The sequence below is a fragment of the Camelus ferus genome, chromosome 32, assembly GCF_009834535.1.
Source record: "Camelus ferus isolate YT-003-E chromosome 32, BCGSAC_Cfer_1.0, whole genome shotgun sequence".
Classification (NCBI taxonomy): domain Eukaryota; kingdom Metazoa; phylum Chordata; class Mammalia; order Artiodactyla; family Camelidae; genus Camelus; species Camelus ferus.
Window position 1 is genome coordinate 12732925 of NC_045727.1, and position 27175 is coordinate 12760099.

Sequence of the window (27175 nt, forward strand, 5' to 3'; positions counted from 1 at the left end):
AAGTTTCTGGGAGCCAGAAAGAAGTCTGTCTAAGGATAATGGCGCTGGTGAGCTCAGGTGTCTCTGGACCCTCCCTGACTGCTCGGTTTTCTTACCGCAGGAGGATCTCCTGATGCAGGCGAGCAAAGAACTTTTATGCACGGACCTCGCTGAAGATTGTCTGAGAAGCAAAGGTATTTATTTCTCTCAGATCTTTTCCTTTGTACACTTACCGCACACTGTTTAGTTCACACCGGGAACATGAGGCTCTCAGTCCCTGCCTCAGAAGGTGGTCTCAGTATTACTGCCCATGGACATACTCAGGCCCCCAGAATTACTGATTGTGATAAGAGTTTGCTTCCTGCTTTTTCTCTGATGAGCCCCTGTTGACCGTGTGTTGAACCTTAACTGCTGGTGTGAAGTCTTTCACTTGATTTGATGACGCTCCACTACCTGTCTGTAAGGGTTAATGTGGACAGGGAGGAACCTGCCCAGGATGGGCTCTGTTCTCTGTGCAGGGGCGAGGGAGGCGTTCATTCCCGATCACCTAGACAGTTTTCAAAGCAGTTTCATTTCCGTTACCTCGTTTTGCTCCTCAAAACAGTGGTTGGGTATAGGCATCTGAGATGTTGCCTTCAATTTGTTTGATTGATTGATTAAGAAGGAGGCCTGAGAGAGAGTGCTGAGCCAAGATTTTTCTCCCCGGCCCGAGGCCAGAAATAATCCTAGGTAACTTTAGAGAGGACTGTGTGTGTCTATTATACAGTTAAGGTTAACAGCAGAGTCATCAGAACTGCAAAAAAAAAAAAAAAAAGATACAGCAAATATGTTTAACTACGTGGACACTTTGTTGCCGTGAGACAGCATCAGATTTGACGCTCTGCTTTTGGCAGCCTGGACAGAAAAGGAAGCACAGATCGCCCCTGTGAGACGCAGGCTTGTCCCGGTTTGTCACGCTGTTCCCTCCTGCCGGGGATTCTCTGGCTCACAGGCGTGGACATCCCGTAAAGAGTAAAGCTCTGAAGATGCAGAGTGTCGCTTTGTGCATGTCTCACCCAGGGCTTAGGGCCTCGCTAGGGACGCAGTGTGGTGCCGTCACCGTCCCCGCTGAGATCTTTTCTGCTCCTGCCCCGGTGTGTGGAGTCTCAGGTATGTTGGTGTATTTTCACCCACCTCTTATCACCAGATTCACTGTGTATGTATTGAACTATGCTTTGATGTAACCACTGAATGGGCCTTTTAAACAGGAGAACCTGCAGGGTTATTTTCTACAAGGAAACCTGCCTTCTCGGACTTTCCCAGTTACTCTCCACCTAGAAAGCTGGTCCCCGCTGAAACCAGATAAGATGAGCTATTCCGAAAACTGCCTTCAGATAAACTGCTCTGTGGCGCTCTTCTTCCTGTCCCAACACCATTCTTGTTTAATGACTTAAATTGGTAAAATGATTTTTTTGCCCTCTTCCCCAAGAGCCATGTGGAAGGTTCTCAGTTTGATCTGGGGGAGCCTGGAAAAGGCAGTGGCTCTACCTGAGTTTTAGAGCAGTGACCTAGTGCCTGACTGTGATACAGTCTTGCCTGCCAACCCCGAGAACCTTGCAGCGTGTCCCTGTGTTACACACAAGGAAGCCAACTCAGCCATCCAGGGTCGTGGCCAGGCATAGCCAGGCAGAAAGGAAGGTTCTAAGGAGGCAGGGCCCCATAGGAACTGAGCGCTGGGAGTGCAGGCGGGACTTGCAGCTGCCGCCCTGGATTTGAGTTAGACAGATGTCCGTGCTTCTCCCTAGTAGGCCCGGCATTTCAGCTGCTTTGCCAAGGTCAAGGTCAAGCATCCACTAACTTACATTTACTACAGAATTGAGAAGTAGATGGCGTTTCTTGGAAATCTAATTGTACTGTCTCTTTAGGGGCCCCAGCTGCTAGAATTTTCACTCTGCCCCAGAGCATAGCTCCTAGTCCTGAGTGTATTAATTTAAATTTTCTTGATGGAAACCTAACAGATCTTTGCTGCCTTTGTTGTAAGTGTTTGCACTGTTGAGCACTGTGCAAATTGCTGTACATAGTCTTATTTATATGAAGGTTGGATTATTCTGACTGGGGGCACCTCTAAGGTCAGTGTGCTGAAATAATGTATAAGTCTGCTGAGGAGTGAATTTGGATCGCCACACTGAGCTGTTTAGTAAGTGACCCCAGGCTGCTACACTCCCCAGTCTGTTGCTTTTCCTTCTCTGTATAAAGGTCCCATTCACAGCACTCCCAAGTTAGCATGGGATTCCAGGCTCTTGAGATTTTTTTTCTTTTTTAAACAGTCATTATGTCTGCTGTGGTTCAGTTAGGTAAAATGAGAACATGGTTGACTATTTAAAAGGACCTTCATGTGAACCAAGATGCTGTTCTCTATTTCTTGATTGTAGGAAGGCAGACCCTGGAGAAGCGGGCATCAGGGAGCAGTGATGGGTGTCAGTCTAGAGGCCATTTCACGAGGAAAGAGTGTCCCTCTGACTGGTACCTCTTCCTTGCTGCTGTTCTGAGTTTTAACCTGCCCGTTTCACTATAATTTTTTGTTCAGTTATTTTATAAAACTAACATTACCAAAAAAAATTCTTTTTGAGAGCTCCTTGTAACTGGATTTGATGGGGAAGGTTGTATAAGAAAGATGGAATGGGTTCCAGGAAAAATACAAATATTAGTTCCCACTAATTACTGTGGGACTTAGTTACTATAGTAACAGTCTCCATTAAGGCTTATTTGGGAATTCTCTGAAATAGGAGGGTCACCAGAAATTGGAAGAGCAGTGAGGAAATACATTTTGGTGCAGAGGTGAAAGCAGTCAGGGAGAGAGAAGCTACCTTATATAATTTTTGGAACTAGATAGTCTCAATTATTTAGGATAACTAAAGTCTAAACAATCTTTTAAAGGCCTCTTTTTCTGTTATGTGAATAAGTTAAGCATTGTAAGTAGATAGAATGAATCTCTCAGTAAAGCCCTCATGCCTTATATGCATCCAGATTCTTGGCATTTATTGATTGGTTTTTGTAATTTGGAATGAATATTTACTGTTTCGTATTATCTATTTATGTCATTATCCTCCTATAATTTATATTTTGGGGAGTGGAAAATTGAAAATCAGCCAGTACCACACCCATTTAATAGGCAGCAAAGAAGTCTAGACATTTGGGGAACTGAAGTTTTTCATTTAAAAAAAAATTAAGATCTAACTTAAGTATAGTAAAATTCACCTTTTTTATGTACAGTTCTGTGAGTTTTGGCTAACACATAGAGTTATGTAATCACAACTGTACCATCCAACTCAAGAAACAGAACATCACCATCACCCCAGCAATTTCTTGCCGCTCCTTTTACAGTCAGTCCCTTATGCCACGAGCCCTTGGCAACCACTGATCTATTTTCTGTCCCTATCATTTTGACTTTTCTAGAGTGTCAAATAAATGTAATCATTCAGGGGGAGTTTTTGAACCTGACTTTGCTCGTTTAGTGTCGTGTGTTTGAGGTTCATCCACGGTGCTCCGTGTTTCATCCTGTGTGTATGAAATGTATCCTTTTGTCCAGTTGTGTCACGATTTATTTGTTTCCCATTTGAGGGAAATTTGCATTGTTCTCAGTTTTGGTAATTATGACTAAAGCTGCTGTGAACACTTCTGTACCAGTTTTTGTGTAAATTTGAGTTGTCATTGCACCTGGGCACATACCTAGGCATGGGCCCACTGGGCCATTTGGGAAATGTATGTTTAATTTTGCAAGAAACTACCAAACTGTTTTCCGGAGTGGTTGTACCATTTTCTGTTCCCGTCAGCCGTATAAGAGTTCCAGCCGAGGGCTTGAATACTTCCTCGTTATTTGTTGACTTACCTGTTGTTTGGAAAGCTAGATGGCTGGCAGTCAGTACCAGCTAAGGTGATGAAGGTTTGTGGGGTTGTAGGCAGCCCATGTGCACCTCCACAGGAGGGCGTCCTTTCATAAGGCGTCACAGCACTGCTTACCCATCACACATCTTTCCAAGGATGGGGTGTAGGACAAACCAAAACTTACATCATACTTAGTTTTTCTCATATGACTAGGGTTTGGGGGAGGGAAATAACCCAGGTAAAGTGCATTTTCATCCCATCATCAAGGGCACAGACTGTAAACATGACGTAGTGTTTGTCAGGTTTCTCCCTGTAAAGCTACTTCTCTCCCCTGGCTCCATACTGTCCTCTTTGGAAGAAAGTCACTAGGTATGGACTACACTCAAGAAATGTTCTGTCTGCCAATTTTTAAATTAGTTTTTTGTGTGTGTGTCTTTTTATTGTTAAGTTCTATATGTATCCTAAGTGCAAATCCCTTGTCAGATAGATGATTTGCACATAGGTTCTCCCTGTCAGTGGTTTGTCTTTTCACTTCTTGGTGTTGTCCTATGAAGCACAAACATTGTAGTTTTTTTTAAATTGATACATTTAACATTTTAAAAAAAAACGGAGGTATCGCTGATTTACATTATTATTTCAGTTTCAGGTATAAAAAGTTCTTAGTTTCGATGGAGTCCAACTTATCAGTCTTTTATCACTTTTGCTTTTGGTTTCTTAGCCAAGAAATCGTTAGCTAACTCAAGTTCATGAAGATTTACTCTTGTGTCTTTGTCTGTTTTATTGTTTCACCTCTTGCATTTAAGTTTGTGATCAACTCTGAGTTGATTATTTTGTGTGATGTGAGTTGGAGTTCAAATTTATTCTTTTGCGTCTGGATATCCACTTTTCCCAGGACCATTTGTTGGAAAGGTATTTTTCCTTGTTCCTTTGTCAAAATCAATTGACTGACTATGAATGTTAAAGAGCTTATTTCTGGGCTGTGGGTCCTGTTCCGTTGATCTGTACATCTCTCTGGTGCTTGCTGTGGCTCTGTAGTAAGTTTTGAAGTCAGGAAGTGTGTCTGCCACCTTCTTCAAGGTTGTGGCTGTTGTGTTTTGCATTTTCATATGAGTTTTAGGATGTTTGTCAATTTCTACAAACATAAGTCGTCACAGAACTACAGATCCATTCAGCTGAGGTCATGGAACGCCTGTGTTTCTTAAATGGGCACATAGCTCCAGCATGTCTAATACTTCTAACACCTTCACTAATCTGGTTCTTCATTCAGCTAACACCTATTATATACCTGCCAGGGGCCAAGGTCACTGTCGGATCCTGAGTACACAGCGATCAGTAAGATCTGGTTTCTGTCCTCAGATACCTCCAATCTCATGGAGCTGATAAATTACACACGTAGTAGAGGGATAGCATTACCGAGGTTTAGATAGAGATGCCGTGCAAGGGAGTGAAGGTCCGGCGGAGTGGTTCGCAACGGGTGTGGACTCTGTGGCACTTCTGAGAGCTTTATGTGCGTGAACTCACCTCATCTTTACAAGTCCTGTGACTCAGGCACCGTTTTTCTCCCCAAGATACAGATAAGGATCCAGCCTTTTGAAAACTTTCTAATAAATATAAAATTATCTCAAAGGCTCCTTTAAAGTTCTTGGAGATTCCAGAATATGATTCAAACCAAGTCAAAAGAGTGGGCAGAGTATCGTTTTGTTTTCAAGCGGTACACACGCCACCCCCACCCCTTCTGCCACCCCACCCAGGATTGGCTGCCCCATCCCCACGACTATGCAGAGTGGACAACAGGCCTCCTCAGGAAGAGGGGGCGGGGGCTCTGGGGGTGAGTCTTACCCAGTAAGCAGTTTGAGGATGAAGAGTCTGAGAGTGTCCTTGCGCAGTTGTGATGAGATGGGACCCGGAGGTGCTGAGACAGAGGGACAGGCACAGGACAGACACGAGCGGCTTCCTGAGTGCTGCAGCGTCAAGCGGGAGACGGAGTGAAACCGTGTGCAGTGCTTGTGCGTAGAAATCCACGAATAGGGTGTAGAATTGTCTGCTGTGATGTGGGCCATTAGGATTTCAGGGCCACGTTTTGTCAGTGACTGATAGCTGTGCGCACTCATAGAATCCAGCATGTATTTATCCACCTAGTATTTGTTGACTCCAGATATTTTTAAGTGCTGTGTCCTGGCCTAGTTATTAAGTTTATCCCTATAACTATCCTCAGATCCAGTAAAGTAGGAATCAGCCAGAGCAGAGCAGAGGAAAGGCACTTTTCCTTTAACTGGCAGGCACTGTACCAGGTGGTGGTTTACAGGTGTTTTTTAATTGAATCCTCAGAATGGCACCGAGGTAAGTGGACTTCCCACCTTTAACGAAGAAGACTCAGAGGTAAGTGGTATCGCAGAGCCCAGCTGGCTTGCCTTCAGAGTCACTGCGCTTTCTCTCAGAACTGCTGCTCTCAGCGCCAACGGAGGAAGCCCTAGGGAGACATGACTAATGGTTGCTGACTTTACCTAACTGTGCTCATTTATGAACTCCACGGATACTTACCGAGTACTGTCAGGTGTCAGGCATTATGCTAGACACAAGGGAAGAGGAGAGACCAGAACAAGCATGACCCTGACCCCGTGGAGTTTCTGTTCTGGTGGGAGCTAGATCTTTAGATCGACAGGCACTTCGCTGTATGCGTTCAGGACAGGTGTCCTGTTGCAGACACACGTGCACGCGTACATGCATCCATACATAATTACATAGCTTTGGGTTTGTTTTCTATAAAGGGAGCGGGATGAAACTTTTGTGTACGTGGAGTAACAAGTTGAGTTCTTTATACCGCATCCTGTACGTAGAAGTTCAGAGAAATCTGTACAGTAAAACTCCTTTATGAGTTGTGTTTACATTCTGCTTAGAAAGGTTTCTTTGTTTGTTTTTTAAAGTTCCATAATGGAAAATTTCACATTTATTCAGAAGTGGAAAGGAGAGGTTACTAAACCCCCATGTACCTGTCACTGACCTTCAGTAATTACCAACTGGTGACCAATCTCGTAGAGAGGCAATTACTGCAGGTAATTGGGCTCAAGACTAATGTCCAACTTAACAGATTAATCTCTTTTACGTAAGTTTCTATGTATAACTGTTCTTTTTCAACGAGATAATTTTATCTATTACTTATTTATTCAGGTATTAAGAAGATGATCATTTAGTAATATAAGCTGTTTTATTGTGAGTCTGCTTTACTAACGCGTTAGGGTGGAAGCCTCCTAAGACTCTGAATTAGGCATATATCTCCCCATTATATTCAATTGTCCAGCTCAGTAAGTGCATTTACATAACATTTCATAAGAAGTTTGTTCAGAATAACCTGCTTCTTCCAGGTACTCTTGTCCCTCTGTCATGTTTCGCAGAGAAAAACAAAAACCAGTGGTATTGTAACACTCACTTTGCTCTTCTCTTTTTGAGTCAGGCCTCTTGCTGCCGTTGGCGGCATGATTAGATTTATGAAAGTAGAGTGGATGTTTGGGTTTTTTTGTTTGTTTTTTTTTTTTAATGATTACATACTGACTTGGATTTATTTCCCTTGTGCAGAAGGAAGTGGGCAAGTTACAACTGAAACTCTGCTAAAATCTGCTGAGGAAGCCCAAGGGATGAGGGTCAGTGGGACTGAGACGGATGATTACGAACAACAAGAGGACGGCCACGTGAGCGAAGGGCTCCCGCCTGGGCGCAGCAAACACCTGGAAGTAGACAGAGTCATGACCGGTGACAGAGTTTCAGAACCCAGCACGCTAGCTTCCCTAGAGCCTTTGAACTTTGTGGGCCCTGGATCAACAGAAGCAACTCCTGAAGAAACAGAATGTGAAGCATTAAAAGCCTGTCCTCCTTGGTCGCTGTCATTACCAGGGAACAGTGCCATTTCCCAAGTGGATGGTGGGAAGGAAGAGTTGTGTAAATTGGACCTTACCTGTGAAGCAGATGACAATCAGCAGCGGATTCTTGGCCACCATAATGAGAGACACAGTTCCCCATGTGGCAGCCCCAAAGCCACGAGGAGTGTGGTTGTGGTAGAAGAAAATTCTGTTTCAGAAGAAGATTCTGAAGTTTCACATCTCACATCAAGTTTGTCTGGTCCAGAATCCAGAACAGCATCCTTAGCAAAGTGCAATTTTGAAGGTGACAGCTTGCTGAAGGGATCTGTTGAAAAGACAGACAGTTCCTGTTTGGATGGGGACGATCAAAGTGTGAACTTGGCTTCCAGAGAAGAAAATGAACAGCTTTTGAGCCCCAGGAGTGAAAGAGGGGAACCCTTTCTTGTTAGTGCCAGGCAGCCAGAAGAGGATGCTAGTAGTCATCGTTCTGGAAAAAACCAGACCGCTGACGTCCCCAAAGAAAACACCCATGCTAACTGCTGCCCTCGAGGCAGTGTCCACACAGACAGCCCTAGTTCTACAGTGCCCAGTTCTTTAACCGAAGCCAGGGAAGTAATGTTTGAAAAAAATGATTTGAAAATCACTGTAGACATTCAAGGTAGCTTGGCAAACCATGAGGACCATAGGATAACTTTTCCTGATATGAGCCGTCTGGGTACGCACTCTTCCTCTGTGATGCTGACGGAAGGGCCAGAACAGACAGCCACTGTCAGGCCCAGTGTGTCAAGTGAGAAGAGTCACAGTGAATACTCCTTAGACAGCACCCACAGAAATCTGGATGGCAACACCGAGTTAGATGAAGCATCACATAATGAATTTCCAACTGAAAGAGAATCCCTTGTGAGTTTAACGCCAGAGGACCAGTTAAATTCCATAAATGACGTATCCAAACCCAAGAAAGATCTTGCTCCGTTACCGCCATCCCCAGAGTTCCAGGACAGACCTGAGTCAGAAGAAGCCACACACAACTCCCAGGACGGTGGTCCACACATAGATGAACAGAGCACTGCCTGGGAGACGAATGAACTTTCCTGCACCAATGAACTGGCCGTAAACAAATTAGGAAGTGAATGTGTTTTAAATCAAGTGTCCCTTAATTCTCAAAACCACGCAAAGTTGCCAACTGACAAAGATGTGCCTGTAGCAGCGAGCGAGGGGGTTTCCCAACAGAACCAACACCCTCCGTTAGAGGCTGGAGCAGATGTCCTTGCTGGTACTCAGACCCCTCCCATGAAGACAGGAATGGAAGACATCTCTCCACCAGGTGACAAAACCTGTGGTGCCTCTTCAAACAGTCCCACCTTAAACAGACCAGGGAGCCTAGAAAGAAAAGCCGAAATGGCTGCTCCAGGAGCAGAAGATGCACATTCCAGGCTCCCCTCAAACGAGAAAGAAGCAGCAGACTTGCCTCAAGAGGCCTCTGCCATGGAATGTCAAAGTGTCCAACTGCAGGACCTCTCGAGCCGCCCTTGTGTGAGAAGGAATGCACCTGAGGAGAGCATGTGTCCCACCCATGCTGCCTTGGAGCCCAGCAAAACCCTCATGGGAGCTGAAAACCCTCCAATAACCAAGTACAAAAATGCATTTCAGCACAGCGACTGCTGCCCCCAAGGGAGAGAAGGCTCCATGAAAAGTAACGCCCATAAAGTGAGTGGTACATCAGAGAGTGAACCTGATGGGAGAGGAACTAAAGGCAGCCTTCCAGGAGGCGAGGCCAGAAATGAGACGCCAGCAGGCACATCAGGTAGTGAAGCTTCACACAAAACCGCTCACACCGCGCTGCACAGCCGACCCGGCGGGGAAGGGCTGGAGAGAGGAGAACAGGATGTCCCCAAGGAGACCATGTGTCACAAAGGTGACATCTCTGATTGTGCCGCACGGGAGCAAAACCAGCCTACAGATACTCCAAGCCCTGAGAGATTGCTGGACCAGTTTCCTACTGTTCTGCCCTCCGGTGTTAAAAGCATGAACCAAGCTGCTGAAACTCTTGAGCAGAAGGCCGATGAGGCCCTCAGCTGCCAGAGTAACCTGGATAGACCAGACAAATGCAGAAATGAAGATAACTCAGCCAAGGAGATGCCGGGAGGTGACCAGAGAGAGACAGTCACAGAGCCCAGCAGAGTGGGGAGCCAGGGCCGGGAGGGTCTCCTGATCAGTGCAGGCAATAACAGCTCACGGTCTGGTGGACGTCCAAAGGAAGGGGCCTTCAGAAGGGTTTCTGGTCGTGAGGAGTCCGCAGACGGCATGGTAGACTTCGTCCACGCGGGCTGCGGGAAGGAGCCCACAGAAAGCGTTCCAGACGAAAGGGCGCCGAGCACACTTGATGGTGGTGCAGGTCATTTTGGGCCGATGTTACATGAAACCCCACGGAGTACTCTGTCCCAGAGAGGGGAGCCCAGCCTTGCGTTCCTGGGAGAGATGGACCCGGATTCGGATTTCCAAGATGCTGCTTCCCCTGCAGTGGAATCTCTCGAAATGAAAAACTCATGTGAAGACAAAGTACGGGGAGCATCAGAAGACTGTGAAATGGAAGTGTGTCCAGACTCTCGGACCCGTGAGGTAGAGTTTGCTGCAGATCATGAGCCAAATGTTAGAAGATTGGGTAGGGAAAGTGTGTCTTTAAATTACATTCATCATGAACAGAAACCTCAAGAAGCATCTCTGGGAGGAGCACAAGGAATGATGGAGCGACCAAGACAAGAAATAAATTCTGAGTTTGACAAGGAAGACCTCTGTGGAATTTGCTCAGAGGAGCTGGTATCTTTTGGACACCGAGGTGAGAACTCTGTTCCCCCAGAAAACCTGAAGTCCATTGAGATAACGCCTTTGTGCCTGTCGTCCCAAGAAAAATCAGAAACTGATATTAACAGTGGAGCATCTGATCTGAAAAGCCTTTTTAAGCCAAAAGATGGTGAAGTGCCCTGTGAAGACGTGGAGGTCCTGCCTGAGGTGGAGGAGGGGGCCCCATGGGGTAAGAAGGATCCTGGCACAGGAGACAGCATGGCCATTGGCATGAGGAGCCCGCCTTTAATAGCAGAGACCAAGCCTGCAGCGAGCAGGGAGGGCACCGGAGACCAGGGCCGGCTGCGGGGCCCTGTGGCTGCCGGGAAGGAATCTGAAGAGATACGTGTCCAACGAGTGGGTCCCGGGGAGATCACAAGTGAGACTTCTCAAGTGCACCTCAGTCCCCAGGGGGATCCCGGTGATGCGGAAGAGCAACACGGCAGGGAGAAAGAGGGCCAGATGCAGCCAGAAGCAGGTACCACGTGGGCGCAACACACAGCCCCTTCTCTGTTGTCAGATGAGCTGCGAAGGGAGAGCCGTCTTCGGGGCTGTGGAGATGAGCCCTTCACTGTGGGAGAAGTCGCCCCCGCAGAGCCGGCCACAGGCAGCACTGCTGTGGGGGTTCAGGAGCCCAGGGACCCAAATGGAAGCTGGTGCCATCCATTAAGAGAGGGCTCCACGCCATGTGCAGGCCCCAGCCTCCAGGGAGCCCCCCGGGGAGCACCAGGCCCCAGGCCCACCGGGCGCGGGGACCTCAGCGGTGCCTTTGGGAACACTTCACACTGGAGAGGGGTGCTTCCCCTAAAGAAGCAGCCCCCCCGAACGTGTAAGAAGGTTTCCTGTCAGGAGCAAGTCAACATGGGGAGGAAAATGAGTAAAATCAGAAGTTCTGCCTTTTTCAAGAGCTCCTCTGAAACCATCCCCACGAAAACACACAGGTTTCTCAGCTCGTGCGCCGTGGCCGCAGCCTCGCCACCGGAACCCAAGACAGCCCTGGCCTGGAGCCCCGGGAGCCTCAGAAGCCCCGCACCAAAGCAGCCGGCAGCCCCGGGCCGCCTCTCGGGGAGCCCGAATGTTCGGAAGCCTACCAAAGAGTCAGCCTTACTCAGCAAGCTGTCCAGCCTGGCCTCCAGACTGGCCCCGGCCGCACAGGCCCAGGAGCTGGGGCGTCGGTGCTCCTCGGAGCTTCTCCCAGTGGCCGGAAGCCACAAGCGGCTCAGATACCGCCAGCTCCTGGATGGGTTTTCACGCAGCACCGCGCAGCTGAATCCATGTCTGGCAGCCAGCCGTTGGGACAAGAGGCCCACTAGTAAACCCCTGACACTTTGTTCGCTCGAAGCCATCAAAATGAGCTTCATGGATCTGGGCGCCAAGATGCCATCACTGCTGTTTGGTTCCGAAGTCTTCCCAGTCTCCTTCCACATGAAGTCGGGCTCCGAGCTTGGGACTGAGTCCCCGAGGACTTTTCCCGAGCACTGTGCGCCCGCGAGGCTCGCCTTAGGAGAGGCCGCCCAGTGTCCATCTCCGCCGCCCAAGTGGACCTTCTCTTTCTTCCTGGCCCATGGTTGCCCTGGGGTGGCCACATTCAGGGAAGACGCTGGTGTCCGGGGTCAGGCAGGTACCCGGCCTCCCCCACAGCCTCCAGTTCCTCTCCAGGACCATGGAGCCGCCGCCATAGTCCAGACCAGAGCCAGCTGCTCCGTCCTTGGCCTTCACACACTCCTAGCACTTTGTTCCCCAGGATGTTACCGAATCTGGACGAAAAAACGGAGCTTCTCCAGTCACATGCCCACCATGCAGAGGCTCTTCTTGACCCAGTTTACACAGGGCTTGAAAGGGCTAAGGTCTCCAGCCTCCCCGGCAGATGAGGCCTTCTGTTCTCTGCCCTTCTCGGTGGGCCGAGTGCTGTCCATTTGGAGCCAGCATGGGCCTTCTGCCTGCCCCTTGGAAGTCTCCGCTCTTCATTCCTCTCCCAGCAAGCAGCAGCCAACTCTGGGCACCCCAAGCAGGTAAACCCCATCCCCTGTTCTTGCCGAAGTCCCGTGTTTGCATCCCGCCCCAGGGCTGGGAGGAGAGGGCGCTCCTGAAAATGCCAGGCTTGGAGTCTCTGTGTCTGCGTTTCCTGTTTATTGCCAAATCCCTGCAAAGGAAATGCAGCAGTAGTTCTGAAGTGTAGAGCCCTCCAATTTTCCTGCAGAGTCTGGATTTCTTGCAGAGTCCTCTATTTTGTGCCTTCCTCTCTTCTGTCCATTTCATTCTGCAAACCCCCAAATCTTTTGAAGCTCTTCTTTTCACCTCTTGCCCCCACCTTGCAAAGAACCAACAGCATGACAAGTTAAAGTGGTGACAAACTATGGCTTGTGACTATAACTTGTTCACAAGGTGTCATATAGCCAGCACTTAACTCAGTGTTCCATGCGTAAAGGATACAGAAGAAATAGTTCTTAAATAAACTAACTAGTTATGTAGATATCATCAAATCTAGTTTATGAACCTCTTTCTTTCTGGAGCAGAGCAGCTTCAAAGGTTGACATTTGCATTTCTGTTCTTGAAGAATTTATAGAATTTTAAGTGAGCTGGAAAGATTTTTTTGTGGTTTGACCACTGGGAATAGTTGAAAATAATTTCACCAATATCGTTATACCTTCTAATTGAAAAGAAGAGAAGAAAAAAACTTGGGAGTTACATCCCTAATGATCTGCTTCAGACCTAGTAGAGAAGCCCTCCTATTTATAATCCTTCAGATAAACAGAAACTTTAAACATCTTTTTGCTTTGTCCTTATCATTGCTATCGTTTAAAAATTCAGCAACAAAAAAAGGCCTTAAAATTCTGAACAGCCTGAGAGAGGCCTCATCTGCGTACTTGGGCTCTCTCTCCTGCAGAATCGTTCTGTGTCATTGAAAAGCTGCTGGAGTATACCATGAAGTTACCCAGCATCTTAGCCAAAAACTCACTGAATAAAAGGGCTTCAGAAAGACACCCAGAACCTGAACGCAGCTGATGGCAGGTGCTTGCCCTAGAGTTAGTCAGAAAAATTTTCGCTCCGTATGATGCAGCCATAAAGATACAGTGGTGCAAATCGGTTTGTCCTCAGGGGTGGTGCACTGCTCCTGTGTGTTGGCCTCTGGAGGCCCAGAGTCGTGCTCTGCTCTGCTCTGTGACTGTGACATCCCTCTTCAAATCGTCTTACCTCCTTGAAATTGTGTCCATTCCTGAGGCTCGTGTGGAGGGTAATTGTTCGTTTCACCCTGTGAAGATGAGTGACCCTTTGGCCCTTTTTCCTTTTCCAGAACTCTTTCCCACCTGACTTTTCTGTTTTCTGGGGGAAGCGGGGGGGGGGGGGGTACTTTCTCTCTCCCTTCCTTCCTGTATCTGACATTATATTTACTTTATGCTTTAGTTTCAATTTATTATATATATGTTTTTAATTTAAGTGGAAGGTTGGAGGGGTGGTGTTTGTGGGAAATTTTTGTTCTCATTGGCCTTAACATCATACGTATCCTTGGCTTAGAGTTTAGAAGTTTGCTGTTTTCCTAGACGTGCTTAGAAATAAATGTTCCGAGTGGTAAATTAGGTAGCCTCAGAAAGCAAGACTTAACAAAGATTAATTTATGTTTCCATGGGGTTTTCTCATTAGCATCTCATCTTCCAGCCTTCTGTAATCTAGGTTAAATAGGTTTTGGGTTTTTTTTTGCCTTTTTTTATAGATGATAAGACAGGCACATGGTTTTTTCTAATTCAGATCATTCAGCTGCTTAATGCGTCAGCTGAGCGAGGCCCGAAACGAGGTCTCCTGATTCCTGATTTGGTTAGCTCTTTTCCAGCATTCCAAATTGGTGCTAACATTTCTAAAAATCTGAATGATCTGTGATTTAGCCATTGAACAAATTTCTCTAACTTCCCAGAGGAGATGGATTGGTAGTGTCAGCATACAAACGTCTTATTAACTAAACCTGTACTGTGTCTAAATTCAGCAGAAACTGGTACAGGTTTTACTTGGAGGGGCACCAAGAGCTCTCCAGCATCGCATGTTAATGTGTCTGTAAATGAAATTCCATTGCTTCATCTATAAAAATAAAAATTCAATTATATAGGAACCAGCCCTGTCAAAATTTTCAACCATGCGGCCATGTTTATTGTGAGACTTGGCTTTAAAATAAGATTTCGTCACAGTTGCTCGCAGGGTTAAAGAAGTTGGCAGAGTTTATTTTAATATGGTTAATACAGAGCTGACTAGTGTACTTTTATCTTTAAATTACTTTTTAAAAATCTTTCACACATGTTCAGCAGCTTGAGTGGAAGGTATAAGGCTCAGAGTCCTCCTGGTTCCCCTCTTTCTCTTAGTGCCCTCTGTTGCTCACTCTCTCCTGCCTCCTCCCCATGGCCTGCCTCCCCTCCAGCGCTAGGCACAGCAGTGTAGTTCTCCTGGCTGGGAGGGAGGCGATCATCTTGCTGAGTGACTGTCGCGTGTCTTCCAGGGGCTCTGGCTGAGCACCGTCCTGAGCCCCCTGTGCATCAGGGCCTCCCCTGCTGCCCCACCACCCTAACCTGTTGCTCTTGTGCCTTTGCTCCATGCCAGCCACACCCTGTTACCGTATGTGCCTATCCCGGGCATGGAGGCTGCTTATACCACCAGCGGCAGTCACATGAGGTAAGCCCCCGGAGCTATGGCCAAGTGTGTGTCCATGTGTCCGTCCACTAGCAGCCAGTGTGTCAGGCATGGTGTGATTCCGACCTCTTGTTCTCCTTCTGAACCTGATCTGTGTCTCTCGGATGAACAATCTGAGACTCAGCCTCAGGACTGTGTCACTAAGGATGTGTAATCACTACCATTTACTGAAATAAGTTGATCACCAGCCACATTGTACCACAAGTCCCCTCTCAAGCTATTCTCTGGTCACTTAGCCGAGCTCAGTGCCCAGATAGGGTTGATCTCATCCAAACACAATTCATTTGTTCAGTTCACTAGATTTCTTCTTCCCCTCCCCAAAAGCCTTTCATTTTACATTTGTCCTTATTCATAGCATTTTCTTTGTTTCATTATTCCACAGTAAGGAAGTGGATCCACCGCATTCTCGTACTTTTTTACATAGGTGGACACAGGCTGTGTCCAGAAGTAATTAGAGGACAGGTTGGCTGGAAACATCATTCAGCTCTGGTCTGGATGTTAAGATGAATGTGCCAGGTTAGAAACCCGTTTCATATTTTTCTTCTCTGTTTTTCTCTCCATGGTGCTAGGCTGGAGCCTCCATTCCCTGCTTTGGTACCAAAGTCTCGCTTGGTAACAGACTCAGCTGTCAGCAAGCTCCTGCTTTCAGCCTCTGAGCTCCAGGTTCCCGGATTTGATGAACTGGATGGTGTGACAGCAGTGTGTCCCCGACCACAGAGCAGCCCTCCGGAGCAGAAAGAGGTGAGTTTAAAGTGCTGGTGGGCTAGGTGGCGGGGGCGCTGGAGGTGTCCGTCGATGACCACGGGTCACGTGGCAGGTACAGACGGGCCCCTGAGTGTCTTCACTTAACCACCTTTAACTCCTGCTGAGTACTGGAGATGGCCAAGGCGGGAGCTCTTCTGTTTGGCCACTAAAGGATACCTTCATCCCTCCATCTCCATTTTTTCTTGATGACAGCATTTAGAGAATTGGACCACAGAGCAAGCGGCCTCATGCATTCAAAGACGAGTGAACAAAGGTGCTTTTTAATTTTGCCATGTCTGCTGTCTCCAGCAGTTGCAAACTTCCTTATTGATCATCTCAGTACCTGAACTGCATGGACAGGGATATCGCGGGACAGGTGCTGGGAACACTGTCGGCAGCAGCAGGAGGGGACTCTGGGTCACCCACTGCTCACTGACATCATCTGCACACTGAGGAAGCAGTGTCTTGAGTGTCAAGGAAAGGGACTTTATATATTTAGAAAGTCTGACAACCTGACTGTCTTTCTTCTTAACCCTTAAAAATAGGCGGAGCCAGAGAAGAGGCCAAAGAAAGTCTCACAGATTCGCATCCGGAAAACCATTCCTAAGCCAGACCCTAACCTCACCCCCATGGGCCTTCCTCGACCCAAAAGGTGAGCTCGTCCTCCCTCACACGTGGGTGCGCCTTTTGGGAGACTTGGGCAAAATGTGACGACCTTTTGGATGATTATATACTCTGAGCTATTTTTTACACGTCTAGGAGTTTATCCAAAAGAATCCGTTGGTAGTGTGGCCAGAGATTTACGTGTACGGATAGCTGCAGGCGTTCTCAGGCATTTTTATCGAGCTCTCTGTGTCAGGTATTGTGCTGTCCCTTCATGTGCACAATCCCAGGCCATCCTCTGCGGTGCTGGGAGGCAGGCACTGCTGTGGTCCCCAGGTTAGGTGAGGCTGCCTGGGCTCAGTGGCTCAGAAGAAGCCCGTGTTAGGCTGCAGCATCCGTCATTGCCACAGGGGGTTCCTGTCTCACACAGGTTTCACCCCATGGCCCAAGCTCCCAGCACCCTGTGCGCAAAACTGGGAAGGGACCTAAATGTCACAAGGGAAAGAAGTTTAGTGTCTTTTTTTTTTTTTTTTTTTTTTTTTTTTTTAAGAAAATGCCAGATCCACATTTTGGTCTACATTATAGCCTTTAAAAATTTGAATTTATTTTTTACGACTGAGATGATTTTGCTAATCCCTATAAAGTGAAGCGGAAAGAAGATCAGATGACTAAATTATGTGTTAGGTGTGAGTCCAAATTATGTATTTGACATGATTCCAGTTGTGGAATGATGTGTATTACACAGACACTATGAAAATATAAACATTTTTAAAAAGATCTCCAGAGGTATGATTTCTTGTGGATTTCACGCCTTCATTTCTCATCAGCAAATGGGAGCCTAAGAGTGTCCCTCAAGTAACCCAAGGTGAGTTATTTAACTTCGTGAGCTTAAAGGACTTATGTGTAAAATGCAAACAAGAATTCCCGACACTTAAGATTGCTGTACAGTCCAACGGAGGAAAGACTGTGCTCTGTATCTATTTCACTGCTTCGCACAACACAGATGCAGTAGTTAACTGTTACTGTGCTCATGATCGACCTTCTTCCACTTTTCCCATGTGGTTTTGTAAAATTTGTTGTCTATTTTAAGAAATTGCCACAGTCACCTCAGCCTTAAGCTGCCACCACCCTGATCAGTCAGCAAGCATCAATGTTGAGGCAAAACCCTCCACCAGCAAAAAAAAAATTACTTGATGATGGTTAGCATTTTTTAGTAAGAAAGTATTTTTTAATTAAGACTATTTACATTATTTTTTCGACATAATATTGCACAGTTAATAGACTACAGTATAGTGTAAACATAACTTTCATACACACCGGAAAGCAGAAATTTTGTGTGACTTGCTTTATTGCAAGAATCGCTTTATTCTGGTGGTCTGGAGTCAAAACCCACAACGTCTACAAGGTATGCATGTAAAAATTCTTAAGACTTCTGGTTTTATATAAACCATTTCTGAAGTCATGGAAGTAAGAGACATCGTTTCTCAAAAACAGATTTTGAGAAATGCCTGATGTTTTGTCTCTGGCCTTACAAATTTATAGGTTTGTTCTAACTCAGAACCGAAAAGCCATTTTTTAAAAATTGAAGTACAGTTAGTTACAATATGTCAATCTCTGGTATACAGCACAATGTCCCAGGCGTGCATATACATATATATATTTGTTTCCCACCCGGGGGACAACAAAGAAAACCACCTTCCCCAAATCCAGTCCCTGTGCAGAGGAAGAGGACTCACCTTTGAGCATTTATAGCCACAAGCTGGCCCTCTCCTGGATTTGCAGCCTGAATCCATGCCTCCTGGGCAGACTGAAAAAAACTTTAGGCTGAGAATTCAGTTTGCAGTGGTCCCTGGTTTGTAGTTCCCTCAGGCTCCTGACAGAAACAAATACATCATTTCAAGAAATCCTCTTCCCAATCTGGCCCTAAATAAAAGTTAAGGGAGGGTATGTAAAACAATTCACAGTAAACTTCGAAGCATGGAGGGAAACAAGGGTTTCGTGCCTGAGTGCCAGTGGACCTAACAGCGACTCAAATCTGAGACGACCCCTGATACTGGGATAATTGGAGAAGAATATAATCTAGTATGTTTTTATATGTTTAGGGAAATAAAAATGGATTGAGTAAAGGATCAAAAGACTTGAAACTGACCAAGTGGATTTGTAACGTAACCAGAGAAAATTTCTTAAAAATGTGAAATAGAGTGATCAGAATAAAACCACGGTAGATGAGTTTAACAGCAGATTAAACAGAGCTAAGTAGAACTAAAGAAATGGAAAACAAGCCTGAACAAATGTTCGCTATGAAGCACAGAAACAAAAAAAGATGGAAAATATAGAAAGGGAGGGTGAGAGGTATGGAGACAATTTAAAGGATCTAGCAGACATCTAAGCAGAGTTCCAGGAGGAGAAGGAGAAGGGGGATGGTGAAGGCTGGTGAAAGATTCTAATCCCAAGCAGGATCAGTGGAAAGGATTTCATACCTAACTGCGTCTTAAGAAAACTGCAGAGTTCCAAAGACAAAGATGATCTTAAGAGAAGCCAGGGAACTCTGTAAATAACAGACACAAAAATCTTCAAAATACAAGCAATTCCTTGTTTTGGAAACTGTTAAACAAAGGGAAAGAACGAAGCATACCTCCTGCTTTTCCTACACAAATGGTTCCTCCTGGTTTGTGGACGAGCCCGAAGGTTTCTTTAGGTGGAAGAATTCTACTGAAAGAATGGTTGACTGTCACCATGTGCAACCCTAATGAACTAATAAATATATTCAATACTTGTCAGTGACTGCTAACACACAAAAAGGGTGACAGCTGGGTATCACGGCCCTCATGAGGGAAGGGAGTATACACCACCATCTAAAAGTCTGCCCATCAAAAAACCCGGAACACCTGACTCGCTTGTATCTGTACCTAGTTACCAGCCTATAGGAGGTACCTAGAGTGCGTCCCACACGTTTGGGGCAGAGGAGCATGTTAACTGACACTCTGTGGATGTAATCAAGATCTAGACTGGGGAAGCCACAGACCAAACGGCCTGGTTTCTTTAAAAAATTACAGAATAAGATGCAGTAGAACACTACTATACTATACTGTATTACTATAAATTGGGACAGTGTTGATCACTTAGAAGTTCCAGCGACCTTGTGTTGTTTGGGAAGAGGGTAGAAGTTCCGATGCACTTTGGTTTCTAAGTTAAATATGCTCATTCAAATTCTTGCCAGCCGCCAGACGAGCAGAATTGTGTAGTTTTCAAGCCAGGCGAGGAGGATAAGAAACAGGACAGTCAAGGAAAAGAAGAGAAGTAGGACAAGAAGAAGCTGTAAAATAACAGGTCAAACCCAGTGATATCATTCCCAGTAAGTAAAACTGGGCTAACAGGCACAGAGCTGAGGATGGGCAGCCCAGACCAGAAAGTCCACTGCGCATCCACATGGGGCACGCGTAAAGCTCCTCACAGGAAGGTCGAAAGAGAAAGAAGGTAAGGGCAGAATTGGGAAACCTTATTTACTTATTTATTTTTTTCTCTTTTCAGGTTAAAGAAAAAGGAGTTTAGTTTAGAAGAAATATATACCAATAAGAACTATAAATCTCCTCCTGCAAACAGGTGGGTAGACAAACAGGTAGGAAGGGGTGGGTGGGGAGGGCTCCCAAAAGGACCGATGCAAATCTCCAGTCCTTTCACCACAGGAAGTTTCATGTTCAGCTCTTCTGACATCAGGTCTTGACCACAACTAGAACTGAGATTTTTAGTTCCCCACACTCGATGTGGGGTCGGTGGTAGGAAGGGAAAGAAATGTGTCACGTTAGGTCGTCTCTCAGTTTGGGCTTGCGTTTTTAGCAAATAGGCCGCTGTCTTCAGGACTGATACTCATTGGGTCTTCGGATACGACTCCAAACCCTAACAGGAAGAGAGTCACTGGGCTACCATTGGGTCTAACTTCAGTTCAAGTCATTGAACATCTATTCAGTTCCCGTTGTGTCTAGGACGTAGCAGGCGAGATTTATCCTGCAAGGTGAACATTCGCTTGGAGGCGTTTGTACAAGGCCGCTCCTTGCAGCGTTGCTAAATGTCAGGGAAGGATTGGAAACAACTTAAAATATCCGTGGATCAGGTTTTGATTAAATTATAATCCATCCTTATAATAGGATACACTGCAGAGCCATTTAAAAGAATGAATCAGATACCCATGTACCTGGTTGGGACAGGCTTAAAGGTTACCGAGAGGTCGGAGAGGCACAGTATACAGGACAGTGCGTGTCCTCTGCTATCACTTGAGTAAGGGAAAAACCAGAGCGTCGCGTAGATGTCGCGGGTCAGCAGATCCCAGGCCAGATCCAGCCAGCAACCAGTTTTCTTCCCTTTTTTTCCCGGCCTATGAGCTAGGAATGATTCCTATCTTTTCAAAGATTTTTTTGTGTGTTTTGTTTTTTGTTTTTGAAAAGACTGTTGCAGAGACCTGTGTGGCTTATTAATATTTTAATATTATACATATTTTAAAATATTAAAAATATTAAAATATTTACCCCCGGCCCGTCACAGAGAGGGGCTGCCCTCTGGTGGTGCATGCCTGCTTACAGACGTGTGTCTGTACATGGCTTTGGGAGGGCACATCAAATACTCTTGCTGCTGTTGCCCATTGGGGGGGTTCACCTCACTTTAATTCTTTACCCTTTTGTCCAGTTTTTGTTTCTTCACCATGTGCTTGTAGTGTGTATTCATTCATTTGTGTTTTTTCATCAAAAAAATAGCTGCAGGCCAGAGGAAACAGCTGAGTTGGGCTAGGGGGCTGATGGCGCAAGAATCCGCATATTGGTGACTCTGTTTTGTGCTCCACCCTCAGGTGTCTAGAGACCATCTTTGAGGAACCCAAGGAACGAAATGGTACGCTCATCTCAATCAGCCAGCAGAAGAGGAAGCGCGTTCTAGAGTTTCAGGATTTCACAGTCCCGCGGAAGAGGCGGGCACGTGGTAAGGTCAAGGTGGCGGGCAGCTTCACCAGGGCCCAGAAGGCGGCTCTGCAGAGTCGAGAGCTGGATGCGCTTTTGATTCAGAAGCTCATGGAGCTGGAGACCTTCTTTGCCAAGGAAGAGGAGCAGGAGCCGTCACCCAGTTGTTGAGAAGCAATTCGGGCTGGGGGGGTCTCAGTTCTGGACCTTCTGGGCCTCCTTGGACGAGGTTGCCTAGTCTAGCCCTACCGCCCAGACCACTTACATGCAGTCTACAGATTCTCACCTGTTTCCGAGAGCGGCCTTTCTAGGGGCTGGTGAAGGAGGGTCCTCGAGCTTGTACTGCTGAGTCTAGAACCTCAGGAACGCTCCCTTTCTCCTGGAAACGGTCCTGAACACCATTGGCCTCCTCTCCCCACTCTGCTGTCCACAGAAGGAAGACGCAGCATCCCTTCAGTAACACTAGGATTCCAAGGACTCCGTGTTTGCACGTCCATGCAAAGGTTCTGCGCTGTTTACGGTGGTGCTAGACCAAGATTATGTAGAGACGTGGCCCAGGGAGGGGGACCTGGCGTCCTGTCTCGCGTGGTCTCACTGGCTCACTTCAGTAGCTGAGGAAAGATGAGCTGTTGTGTTTTCTAATCCTTTGAGCCCCTCTGTCCAGAACCGGGAGCGTGTGTGTCCGTGTGCGTGTGTGTCCGTGTGCTTTTCCCCATCATTTTCTCCCCTCTGTGACTGTGGGTCACTAGTGCCAGAGGAGCCCGTCCAGGCCCCCTTCGAAGTAAGTTGCACTTTTTAATGTTGTAGTGTTGATTATTTTCATTTGTTTTCTTTCTTTTTTCTTTTTTTTTTTTTTTATTATTGCTGCATGTTTGGAGCCTTTAAATGTGATTTTAAAACAATTTTTTTAAGACATCAAGGAGAGAGACAATACCGTCTTCAGAACACACAACAGGCATCTGACCCAGTTTGTCGGTGCACAGGGTGTGAGCAGAGGGCCTCTTTCCAGCTCACGCATTTCCAGCAGCCCCTTCCCCACCTCCAGCTCCTCACAGAATGCATTAGAGGGAGCTCCATTTTCACCTGGGTTCTCATTCTTGCCCGTGAAGTAGATGTGTTTATTTTAATGGCAGAAGTAAGAGCAGGTCTCTCTCCGAGTTGTTTAAAAAGTCCGAAGGATGGGGGTGGTCTCGGTGGGTTCACCTGCAGTGGTGGTCCGTGGCAGGGGTGGGCGCAGCTGTCGGAGCAGCCTGCTCCGCATGTGGGGAGAGGCGGCGGGGTCACAGTTCCATGGCCAGCCCCACCTCAGGCACCTCATTGTACTCTGGGCTCCTGTGTCAAACCTACTGGAAGTTCTTAAAGAATGCCAGACAGAGCTGGCTGGGCTTTGTGGGAGTCTGTGGGCAGAAGGCTCAGAAGGGTGCGCAGTGGGAGCCAGAGGGCCTGAGGTTTCCTTCCTTCTCCACTTACTGGTCGTGTGCCCTCCCCTGCTTCCCCTTCTCCTCCCCTTGTGTTCTCTCTCTTTCTCACTTGCTGTCTCCCTCACTGTCTCACTTACTCGCTCTCAAGACGAGTGCAGAGAATTCACATTCCTTGCTGGCGGGAGGGATGCTCAGCCCCCTCCTCACCTCAGGACACTGGTCCCCTCCTCCATCCTCCGAGGAGCAGCGCCGCCGGAAATGGTCAGGCTCTGGGGACCATGTCTCCTGGGTTCCTTCAGTGTCCCCGTTTGTTAGTGGGTAGGGGTAGGGGGTCTCTACGTGCCTTTCCTTTGCAGGTTGACCGTCGGTGCCACAGTGGAGCAGAAAAACTGACAATGCGAGGAAAACAAAGTGCCACTCCCATCTTGCAGGCCCCCAGCCTCAGACATAGTGTTTAGGAAATGAAATACGCCCAGGCATCCAGGTGGCTTCTAAGGCCGAGTGGCATCAGAGGAGTGCCCAGCTTCCACTCTGGCTCTGAGTGATGCGAACCAGATTCCGCTGCTGTGTGTCCGCTTTGCCCAGACTGTGTAGACACGACCTGTGTCTCACCTCGGTACCTCTCCCTTCCTGGGACAGGGTCCTTAGGCACGAAGGCTTCTCTCTGTGTTTTTGCTTAGAAGAGTGGGATGAGTCTGTGCTCATGTGGATGTTTTTAGGGAGCTCCTGTTGGACGGCTTGCAAACTCCCAGCAGATCAACTGAGCCCTGCTCGCCAGCTCCATTGCCAGTGTAGACGAGTCAGCACCTTGGCAACCACGTCATCCTGCAGACTGAAGTTGTGGGAGCAGCTGTGCCGTCACCAGCCTTGTGGAGATGCAGTTTCCGGTTCACCTGGGGCAAGCGTGACACTTGGAAGGGCCAGGAGTGGTGATTTGGAACATTGGCTTCTGGGAAGGGAGGCTTGGAGAAAGTGGAAACTGGGGGCCCTCCTTGTCCTGGGAATGCAGGAGAAAGCTCTCTGAGGCCAACCCCTCCCTGTGTTCTTGGCCTGCCTCTGGCCCCGGCCCTTCCTCATTTCAAAGTGAAGAAAGGGCCCCCATAGCAAACTTGAAATTGCTCACCTGAAGTTGCCACATCGGATTTTAGCTCAGCCCCACCTGTCTTAACCTCCGTGTTTACCGTCAGCCTAGCCAGCTGCAGCACCGCCCATGGTCCTCAGAGACCGGGGTGCCTGCCCCTGTCGGGGACGCCGGGCGGCTGCGGGCCACCCCCTGCCCGGAGTCATGGGCAGTCTGCTGCTGGCGTGGGAGTGGGTGCAATTTCCAAGAACGGGAGGCTTCCCACCCCAAGCGATAGGGAGTGTGGTTAATAATTAATTCGACTTTAAGCTCAAGAGATTTAGTGTTTTTAATATGGGAAAGAGGAGAAATCTCAGGTCCAATCAGCTTTTCACTGAAGTTTTCAACTGTGTTTTTGTTTTCCATCCGTCAGTTTTGAGCTATGTTTGCCCTTCCCCCCCTTCCTCTCCTTCTGTCTTTCGGTTTCCTTTCCAGCTTCGTTTCTCTGTTCGTTTAAACGCACCTCATCGCGTTACAGCAGATCATGTCCGCGTTTTCTCGCTGACCTTCCTCGGGGAGCGGCAGCTGCGGGAGGGACAGTGGAGAGACACGTAGCGATTGCCTTACTTGGAGCCCGGAGAGCTCAGAAACTCGCGCTGTGAGTCCCAAAACTCAGCGCTCCCCCAGAGCTGTGAAGATCATGACAGTCTGTCACAATTTTGCCTGAAAGGGTCTTTTGCGCCGGCGCCAGAGCCAACCTAAGGTGAATTCCAGACCCCACCCCAGACACGATCCTCCCCACCCGCCAGGCTGAGAGCAGCGGAGGGTGCAGCCGGGCAGCCGGCCCAGGGCTCAGCACAGCCCGACGGAAACAGCCAGTGCTCTGTCTCCAGGCTGGGATTTCATCTCATCACCAATACCGTGTATGTTGAAGTCCGCGAAAGTCCAACTTTTAGGCAGCGGTACTTTTCTCCCATCCCCTGGGGGGAGAGTATGCAGTTGGTGCTTTCTTGAATTCCCTTGTTGTGTTTTGTTTCCATAAGCTTTTCCCCGAATCATGGAAAGGACCCCTGAACACCGTACTGTGGGCGGCTGTATCCAGAGCCTCAGTTATTGGCCAGAGGTGCAGCATGCCCTTTCCTGGACTCATGCAAGGGAAGGGCTCCTCACCACAGCTGAACTTCTCATAGAATTAAAAAGCTGACTGGAAAGGAAGGATTAATTTTACTAAAATCAAAGGTTAGTATGACCACCTAGCCACACATCAAGCAGCGAAGTCCACTTACTTTGATGGTGAAGTGAGGGTCCCTGTCCCGCTGGCCACCCAGCACAGCAAACCCTCAGGCTCAATGCCTGTTTGCTGTGTGTCTTCACGAACCCCTCTCTGGTGCTGAATCAGATTTTAATTCTTGGTGAGAGGCCTCAGCATCTCCTTGGGCTGTTCTGGGCCGGAAAATCGCTGCCTGAAGTGTTTATATATTATCATGGTCAGTAGTTGAGTGAAATTTGTACATTTTTGGTAACATTGGCAAACCTGATGCCCCTGCAGTCCCTTTTCTGTTTGGTAGTTTGTGACTCTAAAATTCCCACTGTTGTGTGTGTTAATTTATGAAAATAAAAAAAATTTTTTTTTTTTTGGATAATCTTTCAAGTAACTCTTGAGGGTGTTATTCTTTTGGCTTCATAAGTTAAAAGTTGACCTGTAAAGTCATAAAGTTGTGTTTTTCTTTTATTTAAATAGACATTCCAAAGTTACCTATCACAGCGAGCATTGTCCCTTCCACAGTGGTCCCCGTTTTCTCAGGACTGTCCTGTGCTCAGAACGTATGGTGAACTCCACCTTCATGTGACCTTCTGAGCCTGTGCTGGAGCTTTTTAAGTTTGCTCAGAGGTGGCAGATCATCTCTTGTGAGGGAATTTGGTGTTTGGAAACAGCCAAGACTCAGATTGGAGTCACACCCAATGAAGTTGGGTCAGGCTGCCCAACGAGTATTTCAGGTGTGATTTTTGAACACCTGGAAGAGCAAACAGCAGTTAAAGTTCAGGTCAAAATAAATTTCAGATATTCACCACATATTTGGAATAAGAGCTTAGCTTGTTAAGGAAGCTCCTTGTGAGAGTACAAATACGGTGGAATATGTTCATTTACTTTTAAAAAGGTCTCACCTTTTATCATATCCTTCGCAGCTGTACGTGAGGTTAGGCTGTGAGTCTTCTGGGTCTCACCTCCTTGTTTAACCAGTGCATACTGGTGAGAGAGTGACTCTGGAAACACGGCTCCTTAACCCCACGCTTACGCGTTCCGGAAAGAAGCGTGATTCCTGAGAGTGTCCTTCCTCTGTCCAGAGGAAAAGCGGTGCCCCGTTTCCCTTGCCGGCCTCCTTCCAATTCTTAGGCTTCCGCAATAAAGATCTCTGTGTCATCTGTCACATTGGGGAGCATCCTTCCTGGCAGCTGTTTTTCTGCTGTGGTTCGGTTTCACGGTGACTTGGGGAAGAGTCCTCTTCTGCACCTCTTCTTCCTTTAGGAGGGAGAGGCATGACCACCCACGGCAGTGTTAGCCCTTGAGCATCCCCCATCACAGAATCTTCAGTCCTGAGAGTGAGGACTGGTTGAAACATGGAAGGATCCCCAACCGGGTCCTGCCCTCCTCATGTGATGGACACCTCATTTCTGCAGCTGGTTCTGGGACCTCTCTTGAGAACTGTTCTAGAGAATTCCCAATTCTTCAATCTCCAGGGCCACAGGTGAGTCCTGCATAACATCTTTCTCAAACATGCAGTGTCTTCTCCTTCCTCACCGTCAGCCCATAGCTTTGTTTCTGCGTTGCGGACCCTTTGCAGTTTCTGAAACAGCACGGGCATGGTCCTTCTTTTGAGGTGTTCACTCGGTGTCCCCTGTGCCTGGAAGGCCCTTCTCCGACATTGCTCCATGGTCCCCTCAGGCACTGTTCAGATCTTGGCCTTCTGGGATCACTGCCTGAAAGTGTATCCCCTCCCATCATGCATCCTGTTTCCGATGATTTATTTTTCTAGAACTTACCACCACCTCCCTGTATATGCTCATCACTGAAATGCAGTCTCCTTGAGGTCAGGGACTATCTCTCTGGTCCCTCCTGTGGCCTCCCAGGCACCTAAAACAGTGCCTGACACGTCTTGTAGGAGCTCAGGAAACCCTTCATGGGTAAAT

General features: G+C 47.4%; 1 protein-coding gene across 8 annotated transcripts in view; it reads left to right on the forward strand.

Moving 5' to 3' along the window:
* PRR14L (proline rich 14 like) overlaps positions 1-27175 on the forward strand; it is a 43939-nt gene that overhangs the window by 12588 nt on the left and 4176 nt on the right. For 5 of the 8 annotated variants that reach the window (XM_032471922.1, XM_032471923.1, XM_032471924.1 and 2 more), the window contains 7 exons: positions 101-173; positions 7417-12550; positions 15123-15194; positions 15782-15953; positions 16502-16608; positions 20091-20162; positions 21400-26733. In XM_032471922.1, the coding sequence (XP_032327813.1) occupies positions 101-173; positions 7417-12550; positions 15123-15194; positions 15782-15953; positions 16502-16608; positions 20091-20162; positions 21400-21676 (5907 nt within the window). In that variant the 3' untranslated portion in view covers positions 21677-26733. Of the gene's footprint in view, positions 1-100; positions 174-6767; positions 6897-7416; positions 12551-15122; positions 15195-15781; positions 15954-16501; positions 16609-20090; positions 20163-21399; positions 26734-27175 lie in introns of those variants that run through there. The other 3 variants (XM_032471925.1, XM_014559303.2, XM_032471926.1) reach the window with 3 other exon arrangements.